This window comes from Pelodiscus sinensis, chromosome 4, assembly GCF_052426305.1.
Source record: "Pelodiscus sinensis isolate ZL-2025 chromosome 4, ASM5242630v1, whole genome shotgun sequence".
Lineage (NCBI taxonomy): Eukaryota > Metazoa > Chordata > Testudines > Trionychidae > Pelodiscus > Pelodiscus sinensis.
The window spans coordinates 106,918,641-106,934,283 of record NC_143055.1 but is presented as its reverse complement, the minus strand read 5'-3'; the positions used below and the strand labels follow the sequence as shown (position 1 = coordinate 106,934,283).

The window sequence follows — 15,643 nt, the reverse complement described above, 5'->3', positions numbered from 1 at the left end:
GAATTAACTTTGCTGTGTAGACATACCTTAACAGCCCTGGGCTTGCTGATCTCTTATCTGTTGAAGTTGTTCTGCTTGAGTTAAATGTGATTGGGCCAGGCTCACAGGTACCCTCACTCTCTAGTCCAGTTCTTAAACAGGAAACTAGGCATTTCATATGCATTGTGAACAGCAACTGATGGGCATTTTTGATGGTTTGATTTTTATCAGTAATAGGGATGTATTATAGAGACCTGGCCTCTAGAGGATTGAAGTCCTCATTGGTCAGTGCCAGCTGGAACCTTTTGATCACACAGCTTGTCTCAGAGATAAAGTCCTTGCACACTGAACCCCCAAGACTGGACTAAAGGTCAGGAGGAGACATTGTCCAGCCCTGAATAGGATAGGTAGCAGCCTTGTGGTCATCTGTGATCAGTAATAACTTTGCAGTTCTTTTAAATGCCTGAAATAAAGTCATACAATGTGCTCATGGACAGTGCTATGGACCCATGCTGCCAAGCATATTATTGTTATGAAAGAGCCGTTGGGTATACTCCAAGATTCTTTCAAGCATCCTGAGTTGTTTTAAAGCTTTCCATGAGAACGAAATAAAAAACCCCACTTCCAGTTTCAAGCTTTCATCTGTTTTGGTTTGATATTGTGCATTCATTCTAATATGAAATGTAAGATAAAACGTGTGTGTATGCGTGTGTGTACGTAAATACTACTTTCCATATTAATCAAGTATTGGCTTTAGTTCTGGCCTGTTTTGAAGGCTCTTATACAAAGAGTTCACAGAAACTCCTAAGCTACGCCTAGACTGGCATGATTTTCTGAAAATGCTTTTAACGGAAAAGCACTTTTTGCGGAAAAGCGTCTGTGACCAATCTAGATGCGCTTTTCCGCAAAAAAGCCCCGATCGCCATTTTCGCAATCGGGGCTTTTTTGTGGAAAACAGTACTGTGCTGTTTACACTGGCCCTCTTGCGCAAATGATTTGCCCAAGAGGGCTTTTTCCTGAACGGGAGCAGCACAGTATTTCCGCAAGAACACTGACGATCTTACATGAGATCGTCAGTGTTCTTGCAGAAATTCAAACAGCCAGTGTAGACAAGCTGGCAAGTTTTTCCGCAAAATCAGATGAGGAGCTCACTCCCACATCTTGGGTGAGTTTGTGGATCACAGAAGCACCTAAATTGGAAACTTGGGCACCTAAGTCCCTTTGCAGATCCCTGCCCTAAACCCTAAGCCTTTCCTCTGCATTTCACTCCTGGCTAACTTAGGCAGCTCCTTAATCAGCTTGCTGGCTCCAGTGAATCCCGTCTTAGGAATCTAACTCTCCCTATGCATTGCACGAGAAACCTGAGCTCCTGACTTGGGACTATGAATTCTACTCAACAGCAGAATGCCAAGCAATTTGGTGTTCTAATGCCTAAGTTTTCTCATACATCTAACCCAAAGTGTCCTTCCTACTGTATGTATTTGTATACAGTCCAGCACAAAGAGCTCTGGTCCTTACTAGCGCCTCCGGATGGTGTCATAATAAATAATAATTAACTCTACTATTACAATGATATGTAGGAGTTTGATCCACATGTTCTGTATCATTAGGGGGCCTTTCTGTGGACTCTTACCAAAGAGATAAAAAACCCAAGTCATAAATATTTTGAGTTTCACTTTCCATTACCATCTTTAGTCATTCGGATTAAAACAAAGGCCTTTACCTTCTCCCAAAAGCATCTGTTTCTGTGATGTTTTGGTCTTCACCTATAATAAATAGAGAGCCAAAGGGTGTTTGAATTACTAAGCCAGCTACTAAAAGAATACTTGATATCTTAGTTCAATGGTGTCCAACCTTTTTACACCCAAGGTCGCTTTTTGAATTTAAGGACAACTTAGGAACTATCTTGTCTTCTCCAAGGCCCCACCCTTTCCCCAAAACCTCACTCTGCTCAATCTAGCCCTGCCCTCTCCCGCACCCTGTTGCTCGCTCTCCCCATCCTCCTTCGTTTTCATCAGGCTGGCGAAGGGCTCTGGGGTTCTGATGGGAGTATGGGCTCTGGGCTGAGGCCAAAGGGTTTTCTACGTGGGAAGGGGCTCCAGGGTGAGTTTTGGGCAGATTGTTGGTGTGCAGAAGCAGGAGAAAGGTGCAAGCTCTGGAAGGGAGTCTGGGTGCAGGAAGGGGTTCCCAGCTGGGGCACAGTGTTGGGGTAAAGGAGGGCTTTTGGGGTAAGGACTGGAAGGAGGGTCAGGGCTAGAGCAGGGATTCAAAAGGGGGCTCAGGATGCTGTCTTTGAGAGGGGATTCGGGGCTTGAGGTGCAGGAGGGCGTATAGGCTATGGCCTCCCACCAGTCGGTACTTACTGCAGATGGGCTGGCGGTGCAGCAAGGCTCAGGAAGGCTTTTTAACTGCCCTGGACCCACACCATTCCCAAAAGGGGCCAATGTGCCCCTTAGGATAGACCCTCCGTGCCAGCACTGCTCCCTAAGTTCCCATTGGCCACAGTTCCCCATTCCTGACCAATGGTCCTTGAAGGGAGGGGCAGCACACAGAGATCTCTGCCCTCCCCACTCTCACAGGGCTATGCTGACCATTTCAGGGAGAGGTGTGGGCCAGCGCAGGCAGAGAGCAAGCCTGGCTTTGTGACAGCCCCTCTACGCTGCTGGAAATCATGACAGACAGGTAGAGTCCCCAGGACTGAGCAGTTGATCAATCGACTGGTCGGTGACCCCTGTCTTAGATAGTGTGGGATTTTCACATTTAAACTTGAATCAGGGCTTGAGTCATGCTTTAACACCCTGAATGCCAGCCTAGCACATTTTTTGCAGTGTTCCATTACTATCACGTATGAGTGACAGTTCCAGAAATCCATTCCAATGCTGCTTTTTTTAAGGACTCACAGGTAGAGAACATGCAATCATTTATAAACAATGCTTGTTAACATAAACAAGACAGGGGTAACTGTATTAGTCTGAATCTGCAAAAGCGACGAGGAGTCCTGTGGTGCCTTCTAGACCAACGGATTTATTGGACCACAAGCTTTCGTGGGCAAATACCCACTTCGTCAGATGCACGTGGTGGAAATTCCAGAGGCAGGTATAAATATACAGGCATAAAAAAAGCGTATCAATCAGGAGTAAGGCTAGAGATAATGAGGTCAATTCAGTCAGGGAGGATGAGGCCCACTTCTACTAGCTGATGTGGAGGTGTGAACACCAAGAGAAGAGAAACTGCTTTTTTAGTTGGCTAGTCATTTACAGTCTTTGTTTAATCCTAAGCTGATGGTATCAAATTTGCAGTTGAACTGTAGCTCAGCAGTTTCTCTTTGAAGTCTGTTCTTGAAGTTTTTTGTTGCAGGATGGCTACCTTTAAATCTGCTACTGCGTCCAGGGAGATTTTGTGACAATATATACCTCCAAACCAGTGGCACCACTATGGGCACTCATATGGCCCCACAATATGCCAACATTTTTATGGCTGACCTGGAACAACACTTCCTCGGCTCTTGTCCGCTATTGCCCCTTATCTACTTATGCTACGTTGATGATGTCTTCATCATTTGGACGACTCTGGAAGAATTCTACCGCGATTTCAACAATTTCCACCCCACCATCAACCTCAGCATGGACCAGTTTACAAGAGATCCACTTCCTGGGCACTACGGTGCAAAAAAGGGATGGTCACATAAGCACCATCTTATACCGAAAACCTACCGACCGCTATGCCTACCTTCATGCCTCCAGCTTCCATCCCGGACACACCACGTGATCCATTGTCTACAGCAAAACACTAAGATATAACCACATTTGCTCCAACCCCTCGGACAGAGACAAACACCTACAAAATCTTCACCAAGCATTCATGAAACTACTATACCCACCCGAGGAAATAAGGAAACAGATTAACAGAGTCAGACGTGTACCCAGAAGCCTTCTATTACAAGACAAGCCCAACAAAGAAACCAACAGAACACCACTGGCCATCACCTACAATCCTCAGCTAAAACCTCTCCCAGCGCATCATCAGTGATGTACAACCCATCCTGGACAATGATCCCTCACTTTCACAGGTCAAGGGAGGCAGGCCAGTCCTTGCCCACAGACAACCTCCCAACCTAAAGTAAATTCTCACCAGCAACTATACACCGCACCACAGTAACTCTAACTCAGGAACCAATCCCTGCAACAAACCTCAATGCCAACTCTGCCCACATATCTATACCAGTGGCACCATCATAGGACCTAATCAGATCAGCCACACCATCCTGGGTTCATTCACCTGCACATCTACCAATGTAATATACGCTATCATGTGCCAGCAATGCCCCTCTGCTACATACATCAGCCAAACTGGACATTCCCCACGTAACAGAATAAATGGACTTAAATCAGGTATCAGGAATGGAAATATATAAAAACTGTAGGAGAACTCTTCAATCTCCCTGGACACACAGTAGCAGATTTAAAGGTAGCCATCCTGCAACAAAAAAACTTCAAGAACAGACTTCAAAGAGAAACTGCTGAGCTACAGTTCACCTGCAAATTTGATGCCATCAGCTTAGGTTTAAACAAAAACTGTGAATGGCTAGCCAACTACAACAGCAGTTTCTCCTCTCTTGGTGTAGATAACTCCACATCAGCTGCTAGAAGTGGGCCTCATCATCCCTGACTGAATTGACCTAGTTATCTCTAGCCTTACTCTTGATTTGGTACTCTTCTTATGCCTGTATATTTATACCTGCCTCTGGAATTTCCACTACATGCATCTGACGAAGTGCCCATGAAAGCTTTGCCCATGAAAGCTTATGCTCCAATAAATCTCTTAGTCTATAAGGTGCCACAGGACTCCTCGTCGCATAAACAGGACAATTCATGCACAGGCAGGATAGGTATGAAATTCCTTCATTTGTATTAACTGTTATTGGGGTGCACTATTTCATGGGATTACTTTTGGAGGCCATTCTTTAACATCTGACTCCAAAAGACCACGTTTTTAAAGTTGCGAAAATGCACACGCACATATTGTATGTCTGCAATCATGGACACTGCATGTACAGATGACAACTTGTCTGTCTCGTGATTTTAACACTCAGCATCTGTATTATCTTGCAAAAACTGTCTGTGCTTTTTCTGTACCCTATTTAATTTCTAGCAGATAGTGGCATTTCTATTAAATACATGATGCAATCAGTCTGACACTAAGCATTTTCTTGGAGATTAGCTGTGTTATTCAACCGTTTAGTAGTGGTGTAAGTATAAGGACATCCAACTAGCAGAAATTCCAAAACACTGAACAACTCACACACTTTCTTTTACTAAAATGCACAGAATATGTACATCAGTGGCATTAGTACACCCAAAACTCCCATTGAAATTAACACTATAGCGCAGGGATGTAAAAAGTGTTACAAAACAGTAATCATGTAACCAATCAAAATTTCATCAGTTGACAAAATTTCATCAACAACAGGCTCCTCGGGATCCCTGCCACTGGCCCCCACAGCTCACACTGCGTGTGGGTTCCCACTGGCTCCATGGACGGACAGCTGCCCCACTGGTTGCTGCTGGTCCCCATCTGCCACCAGCTCTGTGAGCTGCTGGTGCTTTCAGCCTTGTGGGCTCTGTGGGTTGCCAGCCTCATGGGCTCCCAATGCTGCCAGCCTCACTAACTCCCAGCTGCCGGCCTTCTGCTCCCTGGCAGAATTTAATCATTAACAGGAACTGATAAGCATCAGTTTGTTGGTTAACCAGTTAACTGATTAAACTCTTATATCCCTACTATTGAGCACACAAGGAATACAGAGCTGGAGCTACTATTCCACAGATATTAAAGATAAAGCTGTCGACTCTGTCTCATTCTAATCTTCTTCCATCTATATATTAGTGTGTCCATTGATTTGAAGAACTCTCACAATCCAGATTACCAACAGTGTGAGCACTCACAATACTCTTTTTAAAAGAGCCATTTTATGAAAGTAATACACTTTACTGTACCTTTGATCTTTAAAGCAGGCTTACTATCCAACTGGATTTGCCCTGCAATTGAACACAGAACACTAATGTCATTATCATAACAATGTATCAGCTGCAAAAACCCAAACACATTCTAATATATATAACTCTCATCATTTCATAATTTGTTTCTGTAATAATTTGTTTCTCAAATGAATGGAGTCATAGCACTGAACCATGAGAGACCATGTTTGTTGATTTTTGTGAAGATTTTTTGCCCTTTGTTTCCTCATCGGCACCCTACCACTAAAATCAAGTTACTAAGTACTTGTCCACATTGACATGTCTATTACTGATCTAGCACAGGTAACAGCAAAGGTGGAAATGCTAATGTAAATCAGCTGCCAGTGTTTTTACCATCCTGTTGTCCATCAAGGTTAGATGGAACAGTATAGAAAACACCTGTAAACTGTCTACACTATCAAGTCTACTACCACCAGAACTGCAATAAGGATCCTAGATTAATGATGGTAGAAGAGCTGAAAAGTACTTAGCTGCGATCATGTAGTTCAGAACCCTAAACAGAACTATAATAGAGGGCATGAGCATATGAGGCTAAAAATAGTTTCTGCTTGCAAACCTGGAAAAATAAGGCTGATAAAGTATCACTTTGGCCAAAATAAAGCCAATCCCTGAAAACACTGTTTTCCTTACAAACTGTCATTACTTTAGAAATTCCAAGTTAAGTTTCTACCAGCCTCTCCCAAAAAATATACCTAAGTATGCAAATACATAATTAAGGTGTCTATAAGAATTGACAAGGAAATGTTAGTCTTGCTCTTTATGAAAGGCCACAGCTATATGTGCTTAATGATGGGATATGCAGAGGAGTCCAAGACAGGGGAAATTAAGTAATTCCTCATTATCCTAGAAAAGTGAAAGAATCAAACAAGGGGTTTGAGACAAATACACTTCCAGGATTAACAGCTGAGCCAAAGGAATTGTCTTTTGGTAAATTATGCTGAAATAAGCTATGTAGTGTGTTGAGTTTTATCTAACTGAGGTAAGATACTCTTGGTTTGCTGTGTTTCAGTCTAAAGAAAACTAAAGAAGACATCTTGCTTGTACCTAATTTTATTTTTGTTTAATCAGTTTCCAGTAATTTTTACTTTTTTCTTTATATGTGAAACAATGTTACAGTCTTCGAATTGCAAGCGCTGCTGGGAACTGTTCCAGTTTTCTTTACAAAATCCTTATTTTTTTTAAATTAATGAGAGTGTTCTGTTGGTTATAAGTCTTGTAAAGCTGGGATTTTCAAAGGAACATCAGGGAGTTAGAGGGGAACCCAACTTCTATTGAAATGCAGTAGGATATGGGAACCTAAATTTCTTTTGTCGCCTTTGAAAATCCCAGAATAAACTTTGGGCCAAATGAAGTGATAACATGCCTTTCAAAGTTCACTGATACTCAGATCTGTGTACAGGCAGTCCCCGAGCCCAGAGCGCAGCGGTCCCGCCAGGGCGAGAAAAGCTGCTCCGGGTGCCCCTGGTCTGCTGGGGACCGTCTCCAGCAGACCAGGGACACCTGGAGCAAAGCCGGGGAGGCGGAGGGGTTCCGCGCCTCTGAGGCTTTGCTCTGGCAAAGCCGGGGAGGCGCGGGACTCTGCCGCCGCTGCGGCTTTGCTCCCGGTGTCCCTGGTCTGCTGGAGACGGTCCCCAGCAGACCAGAGGCACCGGGCGCAAAGCCGCAGCGGTGGCGGGGTCCCGCGCCTCTGAAGCTTTGCCAGAGCAAAGCCTCAGAGGCGCGGGACCCCTCCGCCTCCCTGGCTTTGCGCCCCCCCCTCCAGCAGACCAGGCTTTTGTTGTGGACCCTGGGGTAGAGCAGCTGGGACCTACCTGGCTGCCCAGCTGTTCTGTCCCAGGCTCGAGATTCAGCCGCTGTTGAAACTGATCAGTGGCTGATTCCAGGATGCTGGGGGCAGAGCAATTCCGCCTCCAGCTTCCTGTAGTCAGCCCCTGGTCAGTTTCAGCAGCAGCAGCTGAATCTTGAGCCAGTTCCGACTTACATACAAATTCAACTTAAAAACAAACCTATAGTCCCTATCTTGTACGTAACCCGGGGACTGCCTGTATTCCCTTTTGGTTAGCTCTAAGTGAATTCTTGGGCACTGAAAACATATTATGCTTACAGTCGCATAATAATAGTGTATTTATTGAGGATTAGAGTGTTTTATCCTATGAGAACTGGGAGATGCACAACTATAATTACATTTAAAAAACTGTTTAAAAAGAACTTTGATGTTGTAATGTAAATTAAGGCACTCAAGTTAGTCAATGTCAGAATTAAGTCTGGCTGTGAAATCTGTCGCATTCTTGAATGTATAAATAATGATACAGGTTGGACATCCTTGGCCTGGCACCCTTGGCAAGTTACTGGTCCCAAACAAGGGATTTTGCCAGATCAGAGGAGGTCATTTCTGCGCCCCCCCCCCCCCCAGCATCCCAGCCCACCTCCTCCTGGCCCAGTTGCCTGCCTCCCTGCCATCTCTCCCATGCTATGGGCCCTGCTGGGTCCCATTGCTCCCATCCCACTGCAATGCTGGGCTCCCAGACCCATAGCAGCAGCCTGCGACTCTGCCACAGGGGTTTGAGTTCTGGCCCCACCAGGCCGGGGCTCCCAGCCCCAGCCAATGGCCCCGCCACTGGGGCTCCTGGCCCCACCAGAGCAGACTGCAGTCCTGTTGGTGCTCTGACCACCCTGCTGCCAGCTCAGCCAAACTCCCACAGCAGGGCTCCTGGCCATCCAACCCCCCTGCAGCCAACCCGGTTTGGCTCCTGGCCCCCGCAGGGTTCCTGCCTCTGCACCTCACTCTATGTTGCCAGACCAGAGAGTTCCAGTTTAGAGAGGTTCCATCTTATAATCTTTTACTACATATTATGTTTTCTTCAGTTCTCAAGATGAATGGTACTCGAAAACCATTTATTTTTATCTTCATTATTCAACATGTGGCCCTGATGACCTCCTTCACCTATTAAATTCCTCACTGATTTTTCTCCTCCAACAACAGGAATGCCTTTTTCCCTCTTTCCTATGAGCATAGGCACAGGCATAAGTCAATGTGCACACATCTTTATAGCCTTGTCACACGGTCCGTTTACTAGAACGCATAGTCATGTGTATCTTCAGTAAGTGTACTGCAATGGCAATAAGTAGGTTGCGTGGGTAGAGGACAGTATACCAGATAGCATGGGTACAAATTTCAAAGCACTAGTTATTCTCTCTAATCTCATCCTGAGTCATCTGAAGTGCCAATGCTGCCCTTCAGCCTGTGCTAGGGGTGTGCCTCAGGGTTCATGGAGGATTGAGCAACCACATCCTGCTCCACCCACACTTTGTTTTAATAAAAATGTTGCTCCCAAAATACATACAATATTAAACAAAAAACCATTATTGTGTTAACAATTTTCAGTTAGATGCAGACTAAACGTTTGTCTACATTGGAAAGTTATAAGCTAAGGTGTGAATTAAAGCCTTACCAAATTCACAGTCCATTTTGGTCAATTTCATGGTCATGATTTTAAAAATTGTAAATGTACCGGTTTTGGCTATCTGAATCTGAAATTTCATAGTGCTGTAATTGTAGGAGTCCTGATCAAAAAAGGGGTTGTGGAGGCCTTGCAAGGTTCTTGTATGGGGAGGTTGTGGTATTGCTACCATTCCTTCTGCACTGCTGCAGGTGGTGCTGCTGCCTTCGGAGAGGAGCAGCTGGAGAGTGGCAGCTGCTAGGCAGGAGCCCAGCTCTGAAGGCAGAGCTACTGCCAGCAACAACACAAAAGGATGGCTCCGTACTATATCGTCACTCTTACTTCAGCACTGCTGCCTGCAGAGCTGGGCCCTCCGTCAACAGCCACCACTGTCCAGCTCTAAAGGCAACAGTGCAGAAGTAAGGATGGCATTGCTACCCGTACTGATGCACTGATGTTGAAGGGGGACTGCCTTCAGAGCTGGGCACCTGGCCAACAGCTGCTGCTCAGCTCTGATGGCAGCGCAGAAGTAAGGGGGGGGGTAATACAACCCCCCCCTAAAATAACCTTATGTCCCATCCCTGGAGCTCCCTTTTGGGTCAGGACTCTTAATTTGAGAAACTCTAGTCTCCCCCATGACATTAGTTTGGTATAAAGAACATAAGAATGGCCGTACTGGGTCAGACCAAAGGTCCATCTAGCCCAGTAGCCTGTCTGCCGACAGTGGCCAACACCAGGTACCCCAGAGAGGGTTGACCGAAGACAGTGATCAAGCGATTTGTCTCCTGCCATCCTTCTCCAGCCTCTGACAAACAGAGGCCAAGGACACCATTTTATCCCCTGGCTAATAGCCTTTTATGGACCTAACCTCCATGAAATTATCTAGCTTCTCTTTCAACTCTGTTATAGTCCTAGCCTTCACAGACTCCTCTGGCAAGGAGTTCCACAGGCTGACTATGCGCTGTGTGAAGAACTTTCTTTTATTAGTTTTAAACCTGCTACCCATTAATTTCATTTGGTGTCCTCTAGTTCTTCTATTATGGGAACTAATAAATAACTTTTTTTTATTCACCCTCTCCACACCACTCATGATTTTATATACCTCTATCGTATCCCCCCTTAGTCTCCTCTTTTCTAAACTGAAAAGTCCCAGTCACTTTAACCTCTCTTCATAAAATACTAGGGGGCTGTGCTCCTTGCTCACTGTGCTCACCAACCCCCCTGTCACAGGGGGTAGGTAATCCTGGCTCTCCTCCTGGCCACTGGGAAGGACCGGGCTGTGGCCATGCCAGCCCAGGTCCCTTCTCCCTCTCACCTTCACCCTCTCCATCAGCCAGGGCCCCCCGCCCGGGCTCCCTCTCCCTCCCCTATCTGCCAGCCAAGTCCCCTCCTTTATTTCCACCCTCCTTCCCCCTCCATTGCCTGGGCCCTTTCTCTCTCTTCCCCACCTCAGCCAGCCCGGGCCCTTTCTCTCCTTCCCCCATGACTCCTGCTTCCAGCGTAACTGAGCTGTTTATAAAACACTGGCAGCCGCCTGCCACTTGATGACTGCCAGAGCTTCAGCCAGCCACAGTGTGGTGACTCAGGGTGCACCCCAGGCCTGACCTCCCCCCCCCCACAGGCTTCACCACCGCCTGTTTACTTGCCACACAGTCTTGCCCCGCGCCCCCATCCTTCAGCAGCTTACCTTCAAGGTGCAAGGAAGGTTAGTGCTGCTGTTGAAGAGTCAAAGAGCCATATCTAAATCGCTCCCCAGCCATAGGTCACCAACCCCATTATAAGGTTAGCAGCAGGAAGGAGCTGTGTAGATGGCTCCTTTCTGAGCAAAAACCCTCTCTTGCACAAGAACTGTTCTTCCTGAAAAAATGAAGAACAGCTCTTAGGCAAGAGGGGATTTTTGCACAAAAAGGAGTCATTTACACACCTCCTTTTTGCGCAAAAGCCTCTTGTGCAAAAACGCCCCAATTAATTATGCAAATGAAGCACAGTGATATTCTACTCCGTGCTTCATTTGCATAAGCTTTTGCAGAAGAAGGGTGCAGTATAGACGTAGCCTTAGGCTATGTACACATGACACACCCTTACAGCAGCACAACTGCAACACTACAGCCATGCCACTGTAAGGTTTCCCATCTACCTGCTCTTTGAGCTCTCCTGCTGGCATAATTAAATCACTTCCACTGAGAAGTGTTAGCTATGTTTGCAGGAGAGTCTCTCTGGGCAACACAACCCAATCTACATCCGCACTTTTGCCAGTGAAAAGTATGTCAATCGGGATGTGGGTGTTTTCACGTCCCTGACTGATGAAAATTTTAATCAATAAAAATGGCAGTGTAGACAGTCTCACTCTGGCATAAGAATATAAACTTAGCTTATATTGCTTAGGAAGATGGCTGAAGCTAAATTGGAAAAGGCACTCTTACAATGAAATAAGTATCCACAGGCATATACAGCTACAACTACACTGGTATAATTGGTTAAAAAAATTTCCTGTACACCAGACCTTGGTTTAAGAGCCTGCTTCTTTCTTTCTTTTTACTACACATGCTAGCTCTGAACAGATGGTTGGGGAAGTGATCTGGTTATTCCTTTTAAACTGATTTTTGGATTAATACATATGTATGTGTGAAGAGACATTAAATGTAAAAAGGGTATAGTAGAAGGTGTTTCTTAAACTTTTTGAGACCACAGAACACCAATCAATAATATTTTTTACGGGGAACACCTATGAAAATGTTCTTCAAAAAAAATTGTCAAACAAAAAAAGACAAACAAAGAAGAGGTTGCGGCACACCTGCACGTTGTTCATGGGACACTAGTGTTCCCCTAGTTTAAGAAACACTGCTTTAGAAGAGATAAAATAACTGTAAAAAGCATTGTCAAATCACCTTTATAAATTAGAGATGTGAATGACTCATCAGGAGCAGCCCCAGCGGGCCCTGCATGGGGCCGCCAGCCAGCACTGTACAGCGGGACCAGGGAGACAGAAGCCAACCCTGTGAGGCTGCGGCCAGACTGGAACAGTCCCCTGCCCAGGACCTTGCTCAGTCAATGAACCAGTTAAATGTTAGGTTTGCCTAACTTTTAACTGATTAATCAGGATTTTACATCTCTCTTGTTCATATCTTGCAAACCTACTTTCATTGATTTTAAGAAACCGTTAGTTTGAGTGTGACTGCTGCCCATCCCCTTAATTTAACCTGCAATGCTTGCACTCGAATCATTGCTGGCTCTCTCCTTTCACCACTATCAGTCAGGAGTGGACAGTTCACCCTGCCAACCCACGCTGGCTGCTGCTAATGAGCCCGCGGTTTGCCTCGCCCTGCAGAACGGGTGCAGTGCAACCAGTGCTTAATGTGTGCCTCTGTTTTGACACCTCTCGATGTGACAGCTCAGAGCCTTGGCCCCTGGGGGCTTGGCGAGTCAGTGAGGCAGGGCAATACACACTGCTTGAGTCCTGGCACCTAGTCCATTGCGCACGAGCGACGCACGAGAAGCAGCAGCTCCCCCGGGGCCGCTGTTTGTGTTGCTGGGAGGCAGCAGCGCTGGGCGGCAGACAAAGGGCAGGCCCGGTGGCTCCTCCGTCCTCGCCTTTTACTTTCTCTTTAAAAGAGCAACGGGAAGCGCCGCCCCTGTCCAGCCCGGCCGGACTAGGGGGTTTAGGCTCCTCTCTCCCCCCTGCCTGGGAGTCCCTCCCGCCCCTAGACACAATATCTCCCCCCCCCCCCCACACACACACAACCGCGAAGCCTCCCCCCACCCACCGAGCCACAGCAGCTCCTCTCGCCCCGCGCCGGGCTCTCCTGCCCTACCCGAGTTGCTGCCGAGGTGCAGGTGCTTGGAGCTCGCCATGGGCACAAAGGAAAACTCGAAGTGCGGCTCCCACCAGCAGCCTTGCCGGGTCCGTCTTGGTCCTCCGCTGCTTCCTGGCCTGCCGGGGACTGCTGCTCCCGCCCCCACCCCGCCTCCCTCCTTCAGCCGCCGCCTCTTTCCCCTTCTCGCTCCAGGCAGCCGAAGCCTCTCCCTCCCCGCCCTGCGGGTTGAGGAGGAGACCTCCTCATGGGGCCGCCTAATCCTATCCCTCATGGGCTGGCTGCTACCCCCAGCACGGCAGCGGACTCAGAGGCCAGCCCGCTGCTCTCCTCCAGCTGGGGAGGGGGCTGCAATAATACCCCCCCCACACACACACACACTGCAGCGAGCGGCTTTGTTTTGGATCACTGGGCTGACCCAAACTCCAGCTCCCAACAGCATCCGCCCTGCAGGATCTGAGGTGGCAGGAGCCAGTTGAGCATTTCAGACCTGGCCCCTGTATTTTTAACGAGTGGGCTGATTCCAGACCCCCATGCTGATCTGAGCACCCCTAAAGTCGGCCTTGCCTGTCTCCCAGGGGTCTCTGCCATGTGGCTTGGTTAGCAAAACAGAGTTAAGGGGAGTTTGGTCATTAGAACTATGCCGACAACTGCATGCCTCACTGCTGCACAGGTTTAAAAACCAGGGCCTGCATGTCCCGTCCCCCCTGCCCCAACAGTAGCGTGACAGCTGCCTTACTTAGAATCTGCCTTTCTGTCACTAGCGTAATGTGCACACTTAGGGTACGTCTACACTGCAACGCTATTTCGGGATACCGGAGTATCCCGAAATAGCTATCCCACATCTGCACAGCAAGCCTGCTATTTCAGGCTCGCTATTCTGATGCCCCTGTGAACCCCATTCTACAAGGAGTAAGGGATGTTCGGAAATAGCGCTCTATTCCGAGCTTGTGTAGACAACGCCAAATGATGAAATAAGCTATTTTGAAATAGCATTGAAATAAGATATGCAATTTGCATAGCTCAAATTGTGTCTCTTATTTCCAGCCATCGTGCAGTGTAGATGCACCCTTAGGTATTTTGTTTTCTAAAATATCTTTCTTTTTTTAAATGTGGAACTTGCTGTTCTGACCAAGCTATTCCCCTTCTGAATCCTTTCACTGGACTCGTATTTCTTACTGCAAGGGTGGGAAACTTAAATCCTGGGGGCAGCATATGGCACCTCACTTGCCTGGATCTGACCCCCAAGCTGCAGGGCTCCCCTCCCCAGCTTTGGGGAGCCCATGCTGGCACTCCAGTCCCTCCACTGCCCCACGACAGGTCTGGAGTACATAAAATTTACTAGCCTGGAGCCTAAGCTGTGGTATGTGAAGGGAATGTGGGGAGTGTCTTTCTGTTTCTTACTTGGGAGCCATGACACTGAGGGATTTGTTTTTGTTGTGGCTCTTTTTGCTTCTCACTTCTGTGCAGCTCCTGACTGATTGTTCAGTGTGTCAGCAGCCTCCCGACCCAAAAAAGGTTCTTCATCCCGTATTACTGCATCAAATTCAAGCTTGCTGTCAAAACCTTATGTATTCTCTCTCCCTACCTTATTGTGCCTTTTTGTGCTCTTTTTCTGTGATTCCCCATTTTATTCTCTCCTTCCTGGTGCCTTTATGTTGCTTCTGCACATTTTTGGAGCCTTTCCTGTTTACAAAATTTGTATCCATATCCACAAAAATGAACTGTGGATATCTGCAGAGGTGGATACCTGTGGATATAAAGTGGATATCCACAATTTTTCAGGGTTATTGATACAAAATATGTATTGGTTTGCAAAAATGAGCTGCGGATGTGTGTATAAACAGATCTCTGTGGATTTGCAAGGCTCTACAAGTTCTATCTTCCAGGCTTGTCATGATTTCCCATTTCAGACAATGGCCAGCATCTTCCTCCAAACCCTCCTTACCACTTATATCTTCCTGGAATGCTTCCTTTCCTGTTCTAACCTGCATTAATCTCTCCATTCTGTTTTTTTTTTTTAACCTGAATTGCTATCTTATGTCTAGTTTTTTTTAATTTTCATTTACATTGCATACACTTTAGGGTAGGTGTCTCAGCTTGCTGGTAGATTGTTGTGTATACTGTACTATACACTTTAATCATTACTATTAGTCTACACACCTTTTGTAAAGAAAAGCTCCAGCTGAGGCGAATCAAATATATTTATCACAAATGCTGTGGCTATATTTTATTGCTTCCTATATTTGTATCACAACATGTTTGCCAGTCCCAAAGTACATATGTGCATATAAACTCTGGTAGATCTAGACCCTGATGGTTGGAAAATGAGACTGAAAACTACAGTGCTGGGGAAATAGAGACTTCCATAAAGAAT

The 15,643-nt window shown here is 46.5% G+C and overlaps 1 protein-coding gene across 2 annotated transcripts in view; it reads right to left on the bottom strand.

Annotated features, from left to right (window-relative positions):
• Positions 1–13,424, bottom strand: part of CASP6 (caspase 6) — a 29,497-nt gene extending 16,073 nt beyond the window's left edge. Inside the window, exons 1-3 of one of the 2 annotated variants that reach the window (XM_075929718.2) lie at positions 13,267–13,424; positions 5,973–6,014; positions 1,703–1,745 (exon numbers count right to left, since the gene is read on the bottom strand). In XM_075929718.2, coding sequence (XP_075785833.1) covers positions 1,703–1,745; positions 5,973–6,014; positions 13,267–13,306 — 125 coding nt within the window. In that variant the 5' untranslated portion in view covers positions 13,307–13,424. The remainder of the gene's footprint in view (positions 1–1,702; positions 1,746–5,972; positions 6,015–13,266) is intronic. The other variant, XM_075929719.2, reaches the window with a different exon arrangement.
• Between the last annotated feature and the right edge of the window lie 2,219 nt (positions 13,425–15,643).